This window comes from Chiloscyllium plagiosum, chromosome 4, assembly GCF_004010195.1.
Source record: "Chiloscyllium plagiosum isolate BGI_BamShark_2017 chromosome 4, ASM401019v2, whole genome shotgun sequence".
Taxonomy (NCBI): domain Eukaryota; kingdom Metazoa; phylum Chordata; class Chondrichthyes; order Orectolobiformes; family Hemiscylliidae; genus Chiloscyllium; species Chiloscyllium plagiosum.
Window position 1 is genome coordinate 133,012,123 of NC_057713.1, and position 24,314 is coordinate 133,036,436.

At 39.6% G+C, this 24,314-nt stretch overlaps 1 protein-coding gene across 4 annotated transcripts in view; it reads left to right on the forward strand.

Moving 5' to 3' along the window:
- Positions 1-24,314, forward strand: part of pde7a (phosphodiesterase 7A) — a 138,865-nt gene that overhangs the window by 7,275 nt on the left and 107,276 nt on the right. For 2 of the 4 annotated variants that reach the window (XM_043689280.1, XM_043689283.1), the window contains exon 2: positions 21,480-21,542. The exons of the other annotated variants lie outside the window; for them this stretch is intronic. In XM_043689280.1, coding sequence (XP_043545215.1) covers positions 21,480-21,542 — 63 coding nt within the window. The remainder of the gene's footprint in view (positions 1-21,479; positions 21,543-24,314) is intronic. 4 annotated transcript variants of the gene reach the window in all.

Genomic DNA, 24,314 nt, shown 5'->3' on the forward strand with positions numbered 1-24,314 from the left:
TCCCATGCACAAAGCCATGTTGACTATCCTGAATCAGTCCTTGCCTTTCCAAATACATGTATATCCTGTCCCTCAGGATTCCCTCCAACAATTTGCCTACCCCCCCGAGGTCAGGTTCACTGGTCTATACTTCCCTGACTTGTTTTTACCGCCCTTCTTAAACAATGGCACCATGTTTGCCAACTTCCAGTCTTCCGGCACCACACCTGTGACAATCGATGATACAAATATCTCAGCAAGAGGCCCAGGAATCACTTCTCTAGCTTTCCACAGAGTTCCTGGATACACCTGATCAGGTCCTGGGGATTTATCCACCTTTAACTGTTTCAAGACATCCAGCATTTCCTCCTCCTGTAATCTGGACATTTTGCAAGATGTCACCATCAATGTCCCTACATTCTATATCTTCCAAGTCCTTTTCCACAGTAAATACTGATGCAAAATATTCATTTAGTATCTCCCCCATTTTCTGTGTTTTGGCCTGATTTTATTTACGAAGAAAGAGATACTGAGCAGTCTCCTTAAACCCAATAAAGCAAACAGCTTGTGAAGCCTGAGTTTTTTTAAATGTTCGAACAATAGAAGCAGCCTAAGTGGGGTCAAGTCCTACAGAACCAATATTTTTTGTTTTAGCTTTCTGCAGTTGCTGGGGTCTTGAAGTTGGATGTGGAAATTCTTATTCCTCTCTGTCTCTGTTACATCTAAAATCTGGGGTTCTCTTCCTGCTGCTAGAATTGCATGTGAGAGAATCCGTTTTACTGAATTTGCCTTTGCCAATGGTGTGTTTATGGGCTGTTACTATATTGGAGCAGTTAATTAATAATATCTATTATTTTGTTAAGCATTTTGATAGTTACAATTAAGACAGTTCTTTTATTTTATCTCTATTTTAACTATACTGTAAAAATAAAGTTGAATAATTTGACCAATCACATTGCATCTGGAACACCATACCTTACACTTGCATTTAAAATAAGAAAAAGTTGGGTTGTAGGCTATATTAATATATTTTGAGGGGGTTTGGTCTGGTCTGTAAGAGCAGATGCATGAAGATATTTCTGATAGTGAGGGAGTCCAGAATTAGAGGTCACAGTCTGAGGATATGGGGTAAACCATTTAGGTCTGAGATGAGAAGAAATTTTTTTCACCAGAGAGTGGAAAGGCTGCAACCCATTACTACACAAAACAGATGAGAGCAAAACATTGTGTGATTTCAAGGAGGAGTGGGAATTGTTATGAAAATGTGGGTGTACTGTACCTTTAAGAGTTAAAAGCTACTAGAACTACCTGACAGCACAAAGTGCTCTGAAAAAGATATAATGTAACATTAGGTCGATCAACTTGATTAACTGGTTGCCCGGAGACTAATAAATTTGAATTCCGCCAATAGTTTAAATTATACCCCCCAAAAATAGCAAATTCCAATTAAATTTGAATTGAGTATATTGATAATCTTTAAAAGCCAGTGACACAATCTGATGCTTTGGGGTTAGAAGGCTGGGGAAAATTGAACAGTTGAGAGGAGAACTACCAGCCCAGCTGCTGCAAACTGTATTTATAAAAAAATCATAGCCTTTCCCATAAAAATTTTAAATACCTAAATACCTGCCCAGAGAATAGCTGTCTTAAAGATACATTTATCAATCAGTAACCTGTAAGCAGAATCCCCAAGAAGCGAAGAAGACAGAAATACAGAGAAAAACTGAAAGCTGCCTGGCTTTGAGATAAGAAGTTTTGTTTTGTAAATTTTAATGGGGAGTTTTATTGGACTAGTATTATAGAAGGGGAGGTAAAAGGTAGGTTAGAGGAAGGAGTTGTAAATAGTTGTTAGTTAATTATTCTCTCTTATATTTTAAGAAATAAGGTTGTTAATGTTTACTTTAAATAGTTCTTGACCCCTCGAATTTTCACAGATTACTGCACGGGATAAATCTTTTCTGTGTTAGGGGTTTTAAATTAGTAGAGAACTTTACCCCGTGTCGTAACAGAATTAAAATGAAGGGCTAAAGTTATAAGAGGAAATGGGGGGAAAAGGTGGGAATAGGCTATTGAGTTGAATGATGAGCCATGATCATACTGAATGATGGAGCAGGCTGGAAGGGATAAATGACTTACTTCTATTTTCTGTGTTTCTGTATCCAGATCGATCTCTTGAAGATAACATTGTACCATTTATTGATATGAGTTTTGAATGAAACTGTCAGAATTTAGTCATTCTTGAGGCCTTTTTGCTTATATACTCAAAGTGAAGGCAACTGGAAAGGAGGAACTTGTATTTATATCCTCTCCCTATCAATGACTCCACTTCTAAATGATTGCTTACCTATGTCATTCTAATAAAGAATTTGTAGTTTTTTTGAATTATGGCAAAGTGTCAGTCAAAGTATTTGTTGAGCACACGGATGTTTGCTTTCCTGCTAAAAGTTCATTACTTGTATAAATTTAATTAACACATTGATCATTTTCACAGTGGGTTTTATAATCATTTTTTGTTTGAAAGGTCGTGTGGAGTGAATAGAGCTTCAGTGGCCCAGTTTGCCATGTAATGCCTCACGAATTAGACTTTTAAGTATTGATTATTGTGCATGTAAATCATAATTTCTTGGTGCGCTCATTCTTTTTTCGCATGGTTGGTCTGAGGAATTTCAATGCATGAGCAACTGGACCATTTTATCTGACATAGTTCTATCGCTGTCAAAATATGAAACTAAAAATGAATCTTAAAACAAAAATTTAGGTATTTAAAATTTTTATGGGAAAGGCTATGTTTTTTTATAAATACAGTTAATTATTACAAAACTTATCTGGCTGTTTTCTTTCTAATTTATTAGTGCTGAATATTACATTAAATTAATCTGATTCCAAGTCTTTGTTTGACTTTTGATTTAAATTTATAATAATTGGTCAAATAATGGCTTAGTTTATGGCAAAGTCCTAGCAATATAAACACAATGAGAGTCACAGGGAATACTCTCCACTTGAGTCCACACAGAGGAAGATGGCTGTGATTCTTGAGGTCAATCATCTCTGATCCAGGATATTGCTGCAGAAGTTACTCAGAGTAGTAATTTTATCTTCCTCACCTAGATACAGATTTTTCTCTTCAGCCTGGTCAGAGATTTCATTACAAGCCAGTGGCGCAGATTCCTCGGACTTGTACCCAGATTCCTGGGTACGAGGTAGAGACACTGCCACTGGGGTTATTTGGGGTAGAGTACTAGGTGTAATTATTTTCAGCTGTTTCATAAGTGGCTTGGTCATTCCTCAAAAGGTGTTGGCTGATGATTGCATGATGTTCAGCACCATTAGTCATTACCGATGCAATCTTGTGACCATTTAAAGCAAGACCTGGACAACAGCTTGAGTTGATGAGCAGCAAATGTCATTCATGTTGCATGAATGCCAGGCAATGACCACTTTGAGCAAATGTAACAATTTCTGATGCTTGTTAGCATTATGTCTGTTAAATTTGTTACAGTTGACATTCTGGTGGGGAGGATTATCATTGATCAGGAACTGAATTGGACCAATCATATAATCATGATAAATATGTAGAATGCTCTGAGAAAACAAACAGGAAATGACATCACCAACCCAAGGAAACCTAAGCACACAAATAGAAAGTGGGTTATAACACCAGTGCTTCACCGGAGGCTCACTGGTGATGAAACATCTGAAAATGAACCTTCCAGCTCAGCAAGCAAACTTGCATCCATAAGAGCAGTTCCGAGGTTAGGAATTCTTGAGTAACTAGAGTTCTAACTCACGAGAGCCACTCCCTTTCTACAGGGCACAATCAAGTGTGTGATGGAATACTCTCCATTTATCTCACTAAGTGCCGTTCTAACAATAGTCAAGAAGCCCAACACCATCATTTGATCAACATCCCAGCCACTTCCTTAAATCTACACTCTCTTCTTCACCAACTCACAGTGGCAATATTGTAGACCAGTTACCTACCAAGATCTGTTTTACTTGCATTGCCGTAGTCTCCAGGGGTATGATTCAGAAGCTGGAAATTGGAGTGAATCTAGTCAATCTTTGACTGGCGTGGTCATGATGGACCGAATGGCAAATGCTGCCGAAATAGGAAGCCCTACCACTTGAGGTGTCCCTCCAAGCTGTACCTCATTGTGTCTTGCATTGCTGTGGTTCAAAAGGTCAACTCACCAGCCCCTTCTGTAGGGAACATAAGGGCAGGCAATAAATACTGGCCCAGCCAACATTTGGTGAATTAATTTGTTTGTTTATGCATCAAAAATTATTAAAAGTGCTGAACAACTTTTCATCCTTCAAACTGATGCAAGGGCACACAATTAAGGTTATCCTGGCATTAAATTGAAGAGTTGAAAGGCTAGGTACTTCCAACCCTAAACCAAAGTTAGTTACCAACAAAGTATAATTATATTTAAATAACTAACTATAAACCTTATACATTAAGTCAAAAGGAGCTTTAAATTGTTGCATTTCAAGTTTGGTCCAAGGAAAAACAATGGAAAGCAACTCAACAGAACTTGATTTGAGTTCAGCTGGTTGTCTATATTTGAATCAAACCTGTGATCAGCTTCCAACTTAATTGGCTCTGTGAGTCACTGAGCTGGTTACTGATGAACAAGTGCTTGATAGCACCATCTGAGATTTCATCCATCACTTTACTGATTGTGAGCAGACTGATAAGGTAGTATTTGATTGGGTTGGATTCGTTCTACTTTTGTGGACTGGACATAATAGGGCAATTTTCTATGTTGTCAGGTACTTAATGTATTGTGGCACTGGAGCAGTTTCACTCTGGGCAAAGCTAATTCTAGAGCATAAATCTGCAGTAATATTATTGCAATGTTGTCAGGGGCCATAGTCTTTTACAGTATCCAGTGCCTTTAGCAATTTCTTGATATTACATGGAATGAATTAAATTGGCTCCCGGCAGGCTGTGTTCTATAGACCATTCTTATGCTGTTAATCAGCTACATGTAACTCATCAGAAAGATAGACCTGTGAATATTTCTTTCTCATGCTGATAGCAGTTATGCAAAACAATGGTCTATTAGTTACAAGTATAAGTGGTAAAATGGGATTATGTACAGTTAATTTTACAGATAAGTCATCAGTAGTTGGAGGGAGACAGGCAGAAATTATGTCTGCACTTGTTTCAAGCTTGCTAACTTTATTATTTGGGTCCTATAATCATATGGTCCTAGTCCAAGTTAAATAACCTAATGTGCATCAAAGCTATGACTATCTCTTTCAATCATCATTTTATTAATGAAAACAACTTTAGGTCAAGCTGCAAATCCTGGAATAATTCTAGGAGGTTTTATTTGCAGTGTACCAATGGGTTTTTGTAACTAAAATGCTCTGAATGGCATAAATATTCAAAATGTGTTTTTACTAGATAAAGGTAGTTTTTCTTTAAGAAAAGACTAGCTCTGAAAGTGCATATTCACGGAAGCTGTGAAATCCATGAGACATTGGACCAAATGGCCTGTTTTTGCTCCTTCAGATTACAACAGGATCTGGACCAGATGGGCCAGTGGGCTGAGAAGTGGCAGATGGAGTTTAATTCAGATAAATGCGAGTGCTGCATTTTGGGAAAGCAAATCTTAGCAGAACTTATACACTTAATGGTAAGGTCCTAGGGAGTCTTGCTAAACAAAGAGACCTTGGCGTGCAGGTTCATAGCTCCTTGAAAGTGGAGTCACAGGTAGATAGGATCGTGAAGAAGGCGTTTGGTATGCTTTCCTTTATTGGTCAGAGTATTGAGTAAAGGAGTTGAGAGGTCATGTTGCGGCTGTACAGGACATTGGTTAGGCCGCTGTTGGAATATTGCATGCACTTCTGGTCTCCTTCCTATTAGAAAGATGTTGTGAAACTTGAAAGGGTTCAGAAAGGATTTGCAAGGATGTTGCCAGGGTTGGAGGATCTGAGCTACAGGGAGAGGCTGAACAGGCTGGGGCTATTTTCCCTGGAGCATTGGAGGCTGAGAGGAGACCTTATGGAGGTTTACAAAATTGAGGGGCATGGATAGGATAAATAGACAAAGTCTTTTCTCTGGGATCGGGGAGTCCAAAACTAGAGGGCATAGGTTTAGGGAGAAAGGGGAAAGATATAAAAGAGACCTAAGGGGCAACTTTTTCACGCAGTAGGTGGTATGTGTATGGAATGAGCTGCCAGAGGATGTGGTGGAGGCTGGTACAATTGCAACATTTAAGAGGCATTTGGATGGATATATGAATAGGAAGGGTTTGGAGGGATATGGGCCAGGTGCTGGCAGGTGGGACTAGATTGGATTGGGATATCTGGTTGGCATGGACGGGTTGGACCGAAGGGTCTGTTTCCATGCTGTACATTCTATGACTCTATGAATCTGCATTCAATGAAATAAAGGCTGATCTGATAATCCTCAACTCCACTTTCCTACCTTGTTCCCAAAACCCTTGATTAAATTAAAATTATGTTGTCTGTCTCATATATGAGTATACTGAATAGTTCAGCCTGGACAGCCTTCTGCAGTAAAATATTCCACAGGTTGACTGTCCTATGAGAAAAACAGCCTCCTAATCTCTATTGGGTGACCCTTTACCCTGAGATTTTGCTCTGATCCTAGAATCTCCCATAAGGGAAAACAACTTCCTCTGTGTCTACTTTGTCAAGTTCCCCAAGAATGTTTTATACGTTTCATAAAAGTTTCCTTTTATTGTTCTAAATTCCAATGTGTACTTATTCAGCTTCTATTCGTAAGAAACTCCCTGCATACCTGGAATCAACCTAATGAACCTTTGGACTGCCTCTGATGCCAGTATATTTTGCCTTCAGTAAGAGTGTCAAAACTATTCACAATATTCCTGGTGTGGTCTGACTAGTGCCTTGTTTACTTTAGCATTTTTAGACTCCATCCCCTTTCAAATAAGGGCTAACATTCTACTTTCTGTCTCTATCATTTGCTGACTTTGTATGCCTTTGTGATTTGATTCACATGCTCAAAACCCCCAAATCCCTCTGTGTTGTAGCTTTCTGCAGTCTCTCTCTATTTGAGTAGTATTCAGTTCTTCTATTCTTCCTGCAAACGTGAATAATGTCACACATTCCCACATTACATTTCACCTCCCAATATTTTGCCCACTCTCTCCACCTGTCTGTACTGTATAACTCTGTAGACTTTCTATGGTCCTCAGTACTTTTACAGCACATTCCTCGTATAGCATGGAAACAGACCGTTTAACACATCCGTCCCAACCAGATGTCCTAAATTAATCTGGACTTGAGTTCCCAAATTTTTCCTTTTAACATTAATTTTCTTAACGTCTTCACTCTCTCTTTAGCACCTTGGTTGTGGTCTATTTCAGGCATGAAAATTCTGTATTCCCCTGTGAAGATAATATTTGGTCAGTGCCTCTGCCATTTCCTCATTCCCACGATAAGTCTCTACCTCTAAGGGACCAATATTGACTTCAGCGACTCTCTTCCTTTTTCTTTACCTATAAATAATATCAATTTTTTTTTTGTTTGACTAGTTACTTGTATTCACTACTTAGCGATTCTTTGCTAATTTTTAAAAGGCTCCCAATCTACTTTTTTTTTAATGCAAATTTTTTTATAACCTAATACTATGCTTAACGTTTTGAGTGAGCTGTGGAAGGTCTTTATTGCTTAGTATTTGTTTATCAGTGAAATATATTTTTGTTGAACATCTTGGTTTCATTAAATGTTTCCCCTGTTTGTTTATAGTCATGCATTTAGACTGTTTGCCCAATTAAGCATGTCCAGTTCTCTCCTTATGCCCATACAGTTGGCTTAAAGTTTAAGATTGTGTATGTCACTTTCATTTAACATGAAATGTGAAGGTGTTCATGGAACCCCTACAGTGTGGAAACAGGCCGTTTGGTCCACAAGTCCACACCGATCCTCCAAAGAGCATCATCCCCTCCTACCTTATCCCTGTAACCCCACATTCCCATGGCTAATCCACTTAACCTACACATCTTTGGACTATGGGAGCAAAGCAGAGCACCTAGAGGAAGCCCACACAAATGTAAGGAAATGGGCAAATTCCACACAGACATCACCTGAGGATGGAATTGAACCTGGCTCCCTGGTATTGTGAGGGAGTAGTGCAAGCTACTGAGCCACCATGATCACTATTTTTCAATTTTTGAAAAAAAGTTATAATTAGTTATGACATTAGTTATAACTAATGAAGTTCTTGCTTCATTAAATAGCGGCTTTGGCAGTATACAAGTGCTATTAGACATAAGACCTCAAATTGTCCACCACCGTTGTTTTGCCTTTTGAATCTGTTAACTGTTTGATTGGCCCAGGCTAACACCCCAATGACCTTGTCAACGAGGTCAACCTGGTTTCAGTCACTACAGAAGTGCAGCATTTACTTTCTCTTTTTCTCCTCTCCACTTGGAGAGTGCTTCCATTAAGACATTGAGACTTGAAGAGTGGTGCACCCAGATGAACAAGTTACTCCCATTCTTGGCAATTAGTAACAAGCTCCTTCTACTATCAAGGTCAATGCTGTCTTTTTCAAGGAGAGGTTTAAAGTGTCTTTAAGTGTTTACTCCCCTGGTGTGTTGGACTTTTGAGTGTTCAGATAATAGCAAATGGTTGAAGATGGTTTCTCTAACCGTTCGGGACAGTGACCAGTCCATCGAAGATGATTTTGCAGCAATGTCACCAGAATGTTTGTTAGTAGACCTACCTGAAAGAAACCCACTTAGATTTGTAAGATGGTAGTACTCCATGAACTGGTTTTGCCTGGTTCAATTGTCAAGTCCTGTGGAGAATCAATAACAGCACAGTGCTATGATCTTGTGAACCCTGTACTCAAGATTCTGCAGAAATGTGACAAATTCACAAGTGCTTGTTGAAAACCTTTGGGGCAAAGGTATCTTTGGGTAGCAGCATCTGTTGCTGAATTGTCCGCTTCAAGATATCCATGATTCACCTCAACTGAAGAGGGTACTAGAAGCAAAGCTTCATTTGTTTTATGGAGAAAGCAGAGTCAATGTTTCAGGTCCAGTGAAGGGTCCTACGCACTCCTGCTTATGAACACAATCCCACATTGGTGTAATTTTAAAGATTTGCCATATGAACAATTTCTGTACTTCTGGCTACATTCTATTATGTTCCAACTTACACACACATCCACTTACGAATGGACTCTGGAACAGAACTTGTTCACAACCCAGGAACTGCCTGTAGCCCACTTGATTGGCACTCCATTTGCCACCTTCAACATTCATTCTCTCCAATCAGTGGCAGCAGTCTATATTATCTACAAAATGCACTGCAGCAACTTGTGCAGTCTCCTTTGAAAGTATTGTCTAAACCTGTGATGACTTCTGTTACTGAGAATGACAAGGGCAGTAGATACATGAGAACAAAAATCACCTGCATATTTTCCTCCAAGCCACACATTCTGAGATGAAAATAGTTGCTGTTCATTTAGTCAAGGTGGATCTAATCCTTGGAGCTCCCTTCCTAACGCAAATTGGATATATGACAGTGTTCAAGAAGATAGCTAACCACCAGAGCAATAAAGCAACTCTGATGGGGGAATAAATACTGGTAGAACCAGCGACGGTTCTCATTGCATGAATTTTTAAAATTAGACTCGCTGAGCTCATACCACTAGGGTGAAATTGGTATAAGTATCCAGATATTAAAGTTGCAGTCCTTGCTAACCTGAATAAAAAATCCTCTTCTCAAACCAAGTATCTTGATACCAGTTATATTGTTCCCACACCACCTTGTTTGAGGTCAACACAAACTAACGATCAAACTTGGGATGCTTCTGGTCTGTGTTAAGTACTGTATTTATTGTTGAAAGAAAGAGTAGAACTGTTTAAAGTTTTTTAAATATACTAGCATGAAGCTTGCATTGAGTAACTGTATGGCAAACCCATTTGCTGAAATAATACGTTGCAGGCTCAATATCCTGACAAAACTGCAACAAAAGCTCAAAATTCACCCTGAAACCTTGAATTTTTAAATTGAGTTTAAAACTATATTGGGTTACTCTGTTCAGATTCACACAGATGGCTGAGTTCCCCAATATGTGAAGAACACATTTTCAGAGGCTTTTATGGTGGCTTTTATTTTAAAGGAGATGTGTTTAGCAATGCAGTTATTCTTTTGTAGTTATTATTCAGGCTTTTTGTTTGTTTTTTTTTGTTTATTTTGATGAATTCGCTTCAGACTAGATTGTATCATTTTAACAAGAGGTAGAATGAAGCCAAAATATTCTTTTATTAGTATTTTGAATTAAGATTGTGTGCCTTTGGATTGGTAAATGCCAATTGGTAAATGCAGGATTTGAGCAGCGTAAATAGAGAATTCTGTCTCGTTATTGGACTGATAATTTTCATAACAGTAAATCAATGGCTTGATTCTGAACAGAGGGAATGAGTTGTGAGGTGTAATGCAAAAGACCAGCTAAATCAGTGGGACCATAGGCCAGTGGTGAGAGGTAACAGTAATTATTAGTGCTACGTGCACCACCTGAATGGTTGTATAATTCAGAAATATATTTATTGGCATCTTGGCAATCGACATAATGAGAGAGGAAGCAAATAGATTTCAATATTGCCGTGTGTTTATTTCTTATTGTATGTGAGGGCAAGTTCAGCACCTTGTCTGGTAACTGGAAGAATCACCACCCTCAAGTGTTGTTCCATTTGGATGTGTTTCACACCGCTCTGGCAACAGTTCAGAGTGATTTTTCCAGAAGATGCCCTCAACTCAAAACATTTAATTGGTACCTGTTTCACTCCTGTCTTAATCAGGGAGCCCATTGCACTCATCTTCCAAGATTTGATTCCTTTTTTATTTTATTATAATAAATAACATATAAAATATGGTGGGACTTTGTTGTTTGTATCTTCATTTTAAAGTGTGCTAAAAAAATTGAACTTTATTGAAATGTTTCGGTTACAATCTTTCTAACTGTAGTATAATTTGTTTTCTTTCTTTTGCGGAATAAATCTATATTATGCTGTAAAAGAATCTGCCTCATTTGAATGTATTTCAGTGACTTCCCACCCACATTAATGAAAACAAACAAAAAACTAAACATATCAAGCCAGGTTTCAATCAAATCTATCTTATCCAGTAGTATCTAGAATTGGGATCTTAGCAAATGTTTGAAACTGGAAAAGAGTAAGCACAGTGACTGCTGGCATTCTAGAGAATAAGAATGGGGAATCAGTGATAGATAATAAAGAAGTGGCTGATGAAGTGAATAAATATTTCATTTCATTTCTTCTCCATAGAGGATCCGAAAAAACCCATCAGTAATTGCTTTAAGTCAGAAGATGAAAGGGAGAGAGGAACTTGTTGAACTTTGTCCCTCGTGAGCCAACTGATTGAACTGTCAGCTGACAAGTCTCTGGGTTCTGGTGACTCCAATCTAGAGTCTGGAGTGTGATATTGGGGTCGCAGTCAGGTCAGGCAGTGTCAGGGGAATGGCGTTTTGGACGTGAGCCCTTCATCAAGACTGGCTTGTGCCCGGTGCGCTGGTTTTCCTTGCTCCTCAAGTGCTGCCTGACCTGCTGTGCTTTTCCAGTGCCACATTCTTGACTCTGATCTTCAGCATCTGCATTCCTCACTTTTCCCTACCAGATTTGGCTCGTCTTTTTTAAAAAAAAAGTGATTTGGAGATGCTGGGGTGTACAAAGTTTAAAAATCACACGACACTAGGTTATAGTCCAACAGGTTTAATTGGAAACACTAGCCCCGAAAGCAAGTGCTTCCAATTAAACCTGTTTGGACTATAGCCTGGTGTTGTGTGATTTTTTTAGCTTAAAAAATATGGATAGTAAAGTTGTATAAATATCACTGAGATTTTTCCAAAATATGCCAGATGCTAGAAAACTTCTAAAAGACTTTAAAATTAATTATAAATATGTTCTGAAGATAACATAACAAAAATGCGTTTGAATGTAGATAGGTTGAGTGAACGGGCAAGAAAATTGGCACATGGAATATAGTGAAATATGAAGTTGTTCAATTTTGTGGAAATAATATAAAATTGGACTATTACTAAAATGAACAATGAATGTAGGGTTCCAAGATACAGAGATTTTGTTCTATTACATGAGTTACAAAAATGTTAGCATGCAGGCACAGCAAGTAATCAAGAATGCTATTCTTTATTCTAGCAGAAGGAATTGAAATGCAGGCAAGGACTTAGTTCTATGGTTACATAGGATGTTGGTGAGACTACAGCACGAATACTGTGTGCTGTTTTGGTTTTCTTACTTAAGGAAAGATGTAAATGCATTGGAGATAGTACATACGAAGTATACTGTATTGATAACTGGGATGAATGATTTGCCTTATGATTAAAGGAAAGACAGACAGAATTTGATTACACTGGAATTAAGTTGATTGTTTGAATCAGAAGACAATTTGATTTGATACAATGGCTTTAACAAGATGAACAAGGAAAGGATGTTTCCTCTTGAGTGAATCAGGAACTGGAGGGACATTGCTTCAAAGTTAGGAATTTTCCTTTTGGGACAGAAATGAGAACATTATTCTCACAGATGGCTGTGCAATTTTTGAACACTCTAGCTTTAGGAGATAGAGATCATTTGAATTTTTTAACTTTTTACAACTTTTATTGTCAATGCCTGTACCGGAGAGCAGACCCTGTTTGAGAGGCTGAATGGTATACTTCTGCTTTGACTTTGCATGTTCAAAAAAGGAGGAGAAAGTGAGGACTGCAGATGCTGGAGATCAGAGCTGAAAATGTGTTGCTGGAAAAGCGCAGCAGGTCAGGCAGCATCCAAGGAACAGGAGAATCGACGTTTCGGGCATAAGCCCTTCCTGAAGAAGGGCTTATGCCCGAAACGTCTATTCTCCTGTTCCCTGGATGCTGCCTGACCTGCTGCGCTTTTCCAGCAACACATGTTCAAAAAAGGACTGAACTCAGGGAGAAATGAGGGATACTGACTACTACTGAGCAATTGAGAATCAGAGACAAAACTGCTTGCTGGTTGAAGTAATCACTAGCACTAAAGAAGATGGAGTGCAAGTTCACTGTTCCATGAATGTGCGGTCCCAGAGATTTAGGATAGTGAAAAAAGTGTTTGATGTGCTTTCCTTTATTGGTCAGAACATTGAATATAGCAGTTGGGAAGTCCTATTGCGGCTGCAAAAGTCACTGGTTTGGCCACTTTGGAGTATTCTGTGCAGTTCTGGTTTTCCTTCTATTAGAACGATGTTGTGAAACTTGACAGGGCTCAGAAAAGATTTGCAGGGATGTTGCCAGGGTTGGAGCAAGGGAGAGTCTGAATAGGCTGGGGCTGTTTTCTCTGGAACATCGGAAGCTGGAGTGACCTTTTAATCGAGGTTTATAAAATCATGAGGGGCAGGTCTTTTCCCTGGGTTGAGGGAGTCCAGAACTAGAAGGCGCAGGTTTAGGGTGAGAGGGGGGGAAAAATTAAATGGGACCAATGGAGCAACTTTTTCATGCAGAGAGTGGTGCAGGTATGGAATCAGCTGCCAGAGGAAGTGGTGTAGGCTGGTATAATTACAACATTTTAAAAGGCACCTGGATCGGTATGTGATTGGGAGAGTTTAGAGGGATGTGGGCTAAGTGCTGGCAAATGGGACTAGATTAGTTTAGGATATCTGGTCGGCATGGACGAGTTGGACCGCAAGATCTGTGTCTGTGGTGTACAACTCTGACTTTATCAACTTTGCTCCATGTTCAACCGTTGACCAACTACAATATTTAACTACCTTTATATTTGTGGCAATTTATATTCAGCAGGAGAAGATAAAAGGTAGGGAGGAGGGACTTGGAGGAGGGGAGTTGGAACTTGTGGCAATTTATATTCAAGATCCCTAACTTTAAACTAACTATGGGGATGCTGCAAGTAATCTCAGAGTATGTCTCACTGACTAGCTTTAGCCTTAAATTTAAATTAATTTATCCAGAATTTTATATTTTGTAGTTACGTGTAAGGTTATTTGCAGCAATATAAAGGAAAATTGAGGAACTTCAGTATATTAATGCACTATTTGTTTTAATAGTGTCCAAACAATATATTTGAGACTATAACCACCATTTATTCCTCTGTTAACTAGTCTCTCAGCTGAACTGCAGTAAATACCAAGTTCAATTGGAGATATTATCTTATTTGTATATGTTCATGTGATCTGCACATGTTTCTTCCAAATTCAAAACAAGACTGCTGTGTGCTGAGAATTCTATCTAACTGCCTGTATTATATCCACTTACTGGTGCAATCTAAGAGGTTGAGGATTGGGGTCATTAGGCTAAGTAAAAACAATGACTGCAGATGCTGGAAACCAGATTCTGGATTAGTGGTGCTGGAAGAGCACAGCAGTTCAGGCAGCATCCAAGGAGCTTTGAAATCGATGTTTTGGGCAAAAGCCCTTCAGGAATAAAGGCAGTGAGCCTGAAATAATGTAGTGAAGGTGTGAGGCTATCTGTGCCCCAATGTTTAGACTGATTCTTATCTAAAAAAGGGATTTACGGAATCTTACATAGATTCATCCAGTTTTTGAGCAAAGTAACATGTAATTCTGCAAGTAAATTCACCCCACAAACTTATATATGTGAGTGTGTGCATGTGGGTGTGTGTGTGTGGGGGTGGGGTGGTATTAATGCCTGTGCATGGGTGAATGTTTGCATGAGAGTGTGGGAGTGTTTGTGTGAGTGTATGGGAGAGAGCTCTTGTATGATAGAGGGTCTGTAGGAGTGTGTAGTGCAGTGGGGTCACCTGTAGTGTGACATGAACCCAACTTCCAGGTTGAGGCCATCCCCATGGATACTGATTTTGTCTATCAGCCTCTGCTTGGCCAGTTTGTGGTGTTGCCAGTCCCGAAGTTCGCCTTGGAGGATGATCACCCGAAGATCCGAAGTTAAATTTCCCAGACTGGGAGGGAACACACCTGTCTGTCGATTGTTGTGCGGTGTCCATTCATCCGTTGCGGTAACCTCTGCTCTGTCTCACCAATGTACCATGCCTCAGGGCATCCTTGCCTGCAGCGTATGAGATAGACAATGTTGGCCCAGCCAACTGAGTACCTGCAACTTGCATGGTGAGAGGTGTTCCCATATGTAATGGTGGTATCAGTGTAGACACAGTGCCTACTGATGCGTTGGAGGGCATCTTTAACCACGTGGGAAGGGAAATTACGGTCTCTAAAGAAGGAGGCCATCTGGTGTGTTCTGTGGTGGAACTGGTCCTCCTGGGAGCAGATCCGGCGGAGGAATTGGGAATACGGAATGGCATTTTTGCAAGAAGTAGTGTGGGAAGAGGTGTAATCCAGGTAGCTGTGGGAGTCGGTGGGTTTGTAAAAAATGTCTGTCAAGTCGGTCATCATTAATGGAGATGGGGAGGGAGGTGTCAGAGATGGTTCAGGTAAATTTAAGGCCAGGGTGGAATGTGTTGGTGAAATTGATGAATTGCTCAACCTCCTCGCGAGAGCACGAGGTGGCGCCAATGCAATCATCAATGTAGCGGAGGAAGAGGTGGGGAGTGGTGCTGGTGTAATTATGGAAGATCAACAACTCTACGTAGCCAACAAAGAGAGGCATAGCTGGGGCCCATACGTGTGCCCATGGCTACCCCTTTGGTCTGGAGGAAGTGGGAGGATTCAAAGGAGAAATTGTTAAGTGCTTGTAAAGCACAATTGTTCCAGCTCAGGGAGCAAACTTACGTCCAGCACTATTGGTCAGTGAATTCTAGGATGGTGACATTTCCATTAATTTGAATGCAGCTGATGTAGCATTGTTGTACCGTTGAAGCATCGCCTTAAACAAATCTTGGGAATTATGATGTAGCAGACTTTCATTATATCATGCAACTCCTGGTTATTGCTCTGGAAAACCAATACAGTTTTTTGACTTGGAATTACTGAGACCTACCAATCCTGCACAAGGCTTCTGTGACAGCTTCTGTTGACAAGTGCATCTTTGTCTTTTTTTCATTTCTCCTGAAGATGGATAAGAAACAGAAAATGAACCTTCCAGTAACTGCTTGGCGACCAGAGAATACAAGGACTTAGTCTTTTCAAATAACAGCAAAGTATCGTGAATATGGGAAATCAAAAATCTGAAACAAACACAAAATGCTTGAGAAACTCAACAGGTCTGGTAGCATCTGTGGAGAGGGAAACCGTTAACATTTTGAAATTGGAATGATTCTTAAGAGTCATACAACATGGAATCAATGGAATCAACCTTTGGTCCAATCGTCCATACAGACCAGATATCCTGAACTAATCTAGTCCCATTTGCTAGCATTTGGCCCATATCCCTCTCAACTCTTCTAATCCATGTAACCATCCAAAAGCCTTTTAAATGTTGTAATTGTACTTGCCTCTTGTCAACTCATTCCATACATGCAGCATCCTCTGTGGAAAAAGTTGACTTTCAGGTCCCCTTTAAAATCTTTTCCCTCTCACCTTAAACCTATGCCCTCTAGTTTTGCACTCTCCTACCATGGGAAAAAGTTCTTGTTTGTTCCCCCCTATCCATGCTCCTCATGATTCTATAAACCTCCATAAGGTCGCTCCTTTGCTTCCGACTGAAACTCTTCCAGAGAAGAATCGTACCAGACTCAAAGCACAAGCTCTGATTATTTCTCCAATGAAGCTGCCAAATCTGCTGAGTTTCTCCAGCATTCTGTGTTTATCTCAAAGTCTTTGATCTGATTGCAGTAGGCCTATTAAGGTGCAAGGAAGCCACCCAATCAGAATGAATGATTACAACTGGAACAATAATTTCATGGGGCTTCATTTGACTCTGAAGATATGAATTCTGGTTCTAACTGTGTTAGTTGTTTTGACATAGTGAGCGGCGGAGACGAAGGAATTGGGAGAATGGGATGGCGTTTTTACAGGGGGCAGGATGGGAGGGGTAGTGACCCTCAAATGCCAGATGGAAGTGTTTCTCAAACAGCAATGCTACCAGCCTTCACATACCTCTTTATTATATCAGATGTTGCTGGACTATAGACTCCAAACTATTTGAGCTGTTGGCAGTATTTCTAATTCCTACTCCTGAGTAATGTCAGTGGGAAAATACTCATTATTTTCTCCTGTGGAGATTGTTGACTATGTTTGTCAGATGGGCTTTGACCCAATTTGTTACTTCCTTAGGTTACTTGCAAAAGCATATTCTCTTTGGGAATTATTGACACCATGTTTGTTTTATAAATTTACTACAATGTATCCCTTTTTTTAAAAAAAAAGTAATCCTGCTCATGACTAACTTTTCCCAAATTTCTAGGTAAAATATATTTTTACTGCATTGAGTCTGTACCACAAAACTGATTCGATATATTGGAAGCGTATAGAGGATCGGTGGTTAAGTTTTACCATTTAAGTTTCTTAGGCACCTTAGGAATGAGTGAGATCTGTTTTAATGAGTGGTTAATTTGTTTGAAATAATGGAAACCGCAACAAAATTGATTTTTACTTCAAATTGCAAAGACTTTTAGTTTGTCTTCATTAGCATTCTTCACAACTTAAAAACCGTATACACATCACCTGTTTTTTGATGCCTGCCTCATCAAAGTCCTTATCAACTTAATTTGCTTGTGACCCCAATACTCCACTGTCATGATGTGTTCCTTGTCCTAGATGCAGCAATTCATGCCTGATGTCTCTCAAAAAGCAGATTCTACCTCTAAATTATCCTCTGAAGTATAGCAATCGAATGTGTTCCTCACTGTTTGTTTTTTTTTCCTCACTCTTCCATTAGTGAGTCCAGTTGCAATTCTTGGGTATCTGAAAAACAGCCGGTTGCGGTGAGAGATGTAGGCTTACACAATCTCTTGATTTACAAGTGAAATTATCGGAAGAGAGAAAGAGAGTTGGTCACAAAGTTACTGTCAACTTTAATAATTTCAGCCTCACTATGACAGTTGTGTAAGGCTTTGATCTGACACCTGTATTGGTCTACATGTAAGGATGGATATACTTCTGAGGTAATTCTGTAAGAATTTTGGGTTCAATTTAACTCCAGTTGTAAGACCATCTAATATCCTTGGTCCAGCTATTTTTAGCTGCTTCATCCCCAACTCTCACTCCGTTATAGGGTTAGAAGCGGGAATGTTAACTGATGACTAAACAATGTTCAGCACAATTTGTGACTTCTCAGAAACTGAAGGAGTCCATGTGCAAAAGCAGCAGGACCTGGACAACGTTTGGGCTGGCAAGTGGCATGTAACATTCATACCACACAAATGTCAGGCAATGATGATCTCCAACAAGAGCGAATCTAAACTGTTGCCTCTTGAAGTTCAGTGATATAAAAGTCTCTGAATCCCCCACTTTATACATCCTGGGGTTACTAGATATATAATGAGCCATATAATTGCTGTGACTACAGGAGCAGGTCAGAAGCTTGGAATCTTGCAGCAAGTAACTCACCACCTGACTCCCCATGGCTTGTTTAATATCTAAAAGGCACAAGTCAGAATTCTGATGCAGTGCAGATCAGTGCAGCTTTCACAACATGCAAGAATGATAACACCATTGAGGACAAACCTGCTTGCTTGATTGGCACCACATCTAAAAACGTCCACTTCCCGTACCACTGACTCTCAGTAGCAGCAATGTAGAAATATAGCAAGAGCATCTTGGCACCTTGCAAACCCACGACCACTACCACCTAGAAGAATAAGGGACAGCAGATACGTGGGAACACCACTAGCTGCAAGTTCCACTCACCATTTTGACTTGAAATATGTCACCGTTCCTTGGTCAAAACTTAGTCACTAATGGAATTGAGAGCTTACCTATAGCAATGGCAGTGGTTTGCGAAGGCAGCTCACCACTTTCAAGAGCTATCAAGACAAATAGTGATCTGAATAAACATTGGCCTGACCATTGATGCCCACATCCTGAGTGAATATTTTAATGAAAAAGTAGGAACGGAAGTTGGCAGTTTGGCTCATGGAGTCTGCTCGCCCTTCAGAAAAACTATGGCTGTTCTCCACTTTATGACTTTTCCTCATAACCCCGATGTCCTCACTGGTTAAAACTCTGTTGCAGCCTTGAACGATCCAGCCTTTGCAGTTCTCTGTTAAAGAATTCCATGGATTTACTACCCTCAGAGAAGGAATCCCTCTTCATCTCTGTCTTAATTTGGCAGTCCCTTACTTTGAGATTGTTGTCTACTGAGACACACTCACAAAGGACACTACCTGTCTGTATCTACCTGCCTCGAAGAATTGTATGTTTCATTAAGATGTCCTGTCATTCATCTGAACTCCAATGAGTACAAGCCCAACTTATTCAACTCTCCTCATAAGAAAATCCCACCATATCCGGAATCAACCTGGTGAACTTTACCTAGACTGTCTCTAATGTCAGTATGCCACCTCTTTAGATAAGGGGGTCAAAACTGTTTTCAGTATTCTAGATGTGGTCTGACTTGCGCCTTATATAGTTTTAGTGAGACCTCCCTATATTTATACTCCATTCCCTTTGATATAAGGCCAACCTTCCATGTTATTGGAGACATGGCTACAAGGGAATTAGTGCTGGGAAATAAATAATCACCAGTGTGCGATATTTGAAAAGGATAGGTAGAAACAGAAATGTGGAGTGTTAGAAAAGCACAGCAGTTCAGGCAGCATCCGTGGAGCAGGAGAATTGCCGCTTCAGGCAAGAGCCCTTCAGGATGAAGTCTGTTGCCCGAAACATCGATTCTCTTGCTTCTCGGATGATGCTTGACCTGCTGTGCTTTTCCAGCATCCCACACTCAACTCTGATCTCCAGCATCTGCAGTCCTCACTTTCTTCTATAAAAGGAAAGGTGGTTAGGTAGTTTTTAAAATTTCATGATGAATTAAGTGAAATAGCAAGAAATGATCTAAGATCAAATGATGGAGAATGCACGTGGATGGAGGTAAGAACGGGGCAGACGACCCTGATGGAAGTAACCTTTACGCCACCTAACAGTAGTGATCCATAAGGTAGAGAATAAATCAGGAGATAATGCTTCGATTTATGCTGTTAGTGCATTTATTTTGTTCCCAATATCATGTACATTTAAGAGCCATTAATTTTGGCTCCCCTACTCCACTGAAACCTTGTCTTTGACATAAGTTGATTGTAGGTATAGATTGAATTTGAGAGAACCAGTCTGAGTTTGCCCAGGTACAAATGTTTATACAGTTTCAGAAATAAGTAATTCTTAAAAGCAATGGTTTTAGCCCTTCTAACTAGAGATTCCAGTTCATGATATTAGATGATAGAGCACAGAAGTCTTTATTGTTTTCTGTTGACTGAAATTCTCCTCCTGTCATTGGACTTCCTTGTTGTGCATCAAGCCACAAAATCCCAGGACGTTACCCTTACCAAGCCCTATTTCTGTGCATGATCAGAGACATCCTGCATTCTAATTGGACTTTCTCCCCCTTTTGATGCTTTACGTTTGACCATGCATAGCATGATCAATGAATGGTCAATCTTGAATTGGTTGGATCCTGTCTTCCTAATTGTTCTCTTAATGATGTGGAGATGCTGGTGTTGGACTGGGGTGGACAAAGTTTAAAAACCTCTCAACATCAGGTAAGAGTCCAACAGGTTTGTTTGGACAGCAATCTAGGTTTAGTCAGTGTATCATTTCAGTTGCATGACACAGATCTTTTGCTATAAATTCTGTCTCATGATCCTGCTCCACAGCTACCTGATGAAGGAGCAGCGCTGTGAAAGATAGTAGTACAGGGTGACCCCCCCCCCAATCTGCAGAATCATTTTCCGGGGTTTCATTTACCTGCGGTTTACCGCGGCCTGAACATAATATAGGGAACATTTCCAGAACCAGTAACCAGGAGGCTGCTGGGAAGGTACGTTTCCCATTTAAATGAATGGGTTTGCTCCTATCCACAGTTTTGGGCTTCCATGGTAAGTCTTGGAATGTATCCTCCGTGGGTACGGGGTGAGGGGGAGAGGGGGACTCGGTACTTTCAAATTAACCTGTTGGACCATAACCTGATACTGTGATTTTTGACTTTGTTCTCTTAATGGATAGCCTTACTAGTATCACTTCTCAGGATCTCCTGATTCATTCTTTTGTTATGCCGGTCACTTTAAGATCATTTCTTTTTTAACAGTTTATCACTTCATTTACCAGCTCCATAGATCTTTACCAAAATAAGGTGGCTACAATGATGTTTGTTTAGAGTATGCAATGTCACCTCCAAGTGATTTACTATCATCTCTCATGTCCCAAATGATACATCTTAAAAGATCAACACAACTGCAAGCGTGCTGAAGTGGAGTGGTGGCAGAAGATTAGCCATCAATGTAGTATAGACTTGAGGCTTATCTACAATGGCTCCAATTGTCTTATTTTCTTGTTGGCCTATGTAGAAACATGAGTACTCCTTTTACATAAAAGGGCAATTTTGGAAATTTCAGGGGTTACATTTTTTTGACATTTGCTATTATACTACCTACTTTTTTTTTATTTTCTTATAGACCTTCACAAACTCTTCTAACCTTTGGATTCCTTCATCTGGGTGGGAAGAACGATTTCTTGAGGTACTATTGTTTTGTGTGTATTTGAAAAAATTCAACAGGAAATACATGTTTAAATAAATCATGTCTTTTGGAAAATCTTAACTGTTTTTGTCTTAAACTCCCATTTACACGTATGATGAAAATGACCACCACAAACTTGGCTTACTGTAATTACATTTCATCAGTAGAGACGCTAGGTTTATTTGGGTAATTTCCATTTATATGGACTGCAGATTTTATAATTGACATAAATGTAGGGTTAAATGTGCTTCTGTAAAATGAATGCTTAATTCCATCTTCATACGCCAATTCAAGTGTCATCTTTTGTCCCACCCTGCTTTTATCAGAAGTTCAAATATGATCAACTAGAAAAAAATTGAAAACTTTGTATCTTCATGTTTTTATATGGTTATGTCTGATGTTGATGTTGAGAAGTTATAACCTTGTACGTACCTTCCAATCTTCTAAATGGTACGTTTGCTGTTGTTTATTTCATTTTGTTTTGCCTTTCCCTATATCAGGTATTTGTTTTATCTTTTATTTCCATTTCCCAGATGTCCCTCTGGCTCCCATGTTCATTCACTGGACTACTTACCTGGCCTTTTTCCTGACATCAGGAGAGTACCACTGCCACTTGCCCTTTTGAAAGTGTTTCAATTGACTCTTCTTTACTAACAATACGGATCTTGGCCAATTGACCTTCAGCTGTCATCTATCAATATGGCTATTCATCATTTGATGCCCGAGTCCCTGATTTGTTGCAATGTCACATAGTCGTCATGCGCTATCATTTCCTGGCTTTATTATCTTCACTAATTTTCCAGTGCTGAAGTGGAGTAGGGGTAGATGTAATATCTAAAAATGATTTCAGTAACTGGATTGCACAAAGTAAGACTGCAAAAATAATTATTTCTTCCCCTGCATATCTAAACCAGGGGGGCAACAGATTGTTCAGTACTGCTGTCTTTGTGTTAGTTCTGATCAGAATGTTGTCAGGGCCCATTTCCTTTGCAGTGTCCAGTGTCTCCATGCTTGATATCATGCAGAATGAACTGAATTAGCTGAAGACCGGAATCTGAGATGCTGGGAGCATCTGGAGGAGGCAAAGATAAGTCATTCACTCAGCACTTCTGGAATGAAGATTGTTGCAAATGCTTCAGCCTTTTGCACTGAGATACTGGGCTCTTCCATCACCTACTACTGGGTCATTGCCTCCCTATTTCGAGTTCAGATCAGTTAACTTGTTACAGACTGAAGATTGACTGCGATTTCTGGTCTAGATTAATTTGAGCCATTAGTAATTATTAATTGGAAATTCTTAAATGCGTAAATTGGTTCGAGGATATTTCAGTTTCTATTTCTTTGTTTGACATCATAATGTGTTTTAAAGCAATTATTTTCACTTTTTTGAAAAGATGACTAACTTCCATTTTCATAAATGGTCTTACCCTTCCTCATCAAGTTCATCTTTTATTTGATTTATCCCATACATTATTCAAACCAAATTGTACAGTTACTTCCAGGGTTTTGTCTCCATAAATCTTGCTGAAAGATCATTTCATGTGTGATCATTTGATCTGGAAAATCTCCTGATGTCACTTGTAACTTACCTTTTTGACCAGCTTGAGCATGTCAGCTTTCTGAATTATTAGTTCACAATGATTTTATGCATCTATCTTTTTCTGCACTGTTTTATATACCTATCATTTTTGGCTTGGTTGTCTTTTTGAAGGCTTAAGAACTGAGATTTTGCCTGTCTTCTGTTCTGGTACCTGAGATTCTAAAACAAGTCACAACTTGACAACCACCTTGGAGAGTACCAATCAATCTTGGTTTTATCTCCCATATTAACCTTATCTTTAAATCATTCCCCTCCAGCCTCTGTCTTGGGTTGACTTAGTTTCTTTCAGGTAGGTAAAAACAATGACTGCAGATGCTGGAAACCAGATTCTGGATTAGTGGTGCTGGAAGAGCACAGCAATTCAGGCAGCATCCGAGGACAGGCAAAATCGACGTTTCAGGCAAAAGCCCTTCATCAGGAATCTATTGAATTCGAACACCTGAGTATCTGCCCTCTCCGCTGTACGCAGTACACCAGGTGAAGTCTCACTAGTGTCTCAATTTAGTTCAGCATATCCTCCTTGCCTTTGTACTTTGTATCCCTATTAATGAAGTCTGGAATTGTGGATGATGTATTAAGAGCTCTCTACCTGTCTTTCCACCATTAATGACTTGTACGCTTACAAACAGAGGTCTCTCTGCTCCTGCACACCTATTAGTATAAAGTAAAGGATGATGTTCTGTCTTTCCATGTTGTTTGTTCACGTTTCACTTCTCTTTGTTGAACTTCATCTGTCTCCTATCTGCCACTTCAATTGCTTGTCTCTGTCCTTTTGGAGTTCTATACTGACCTTACAGTTTAGTGTCACCCACGTTTTCTGTTATACTAACCCCTAGGAAACTGTTTCCTTTCCCTCCGTCCATTTCGTATCATTGTTGCTATTGACCATTTTATTGTATGAGCTATAACTTTTCTGGCTGGTCTATTGGGTGCCATTGTATGTGGCATTAAATGCTTCTCTCTTAGGTGGGCTTGGATCGGCGCAACATCGAGGGCCCAAGGGCCTGTACTGCGCTGTATTCTTCTATGTTCTATGTTTTCTGGCTGGTCTATTGGGTGCCATTGTATGTGGCATTAAATGCTTCTCTCGGTCTATGGGCAAAATATTGTCTTATTAACCCTCTCCATTCTTTTGAAAAAATACTCTTAATGAGTCATGATTTTTGGTGAAC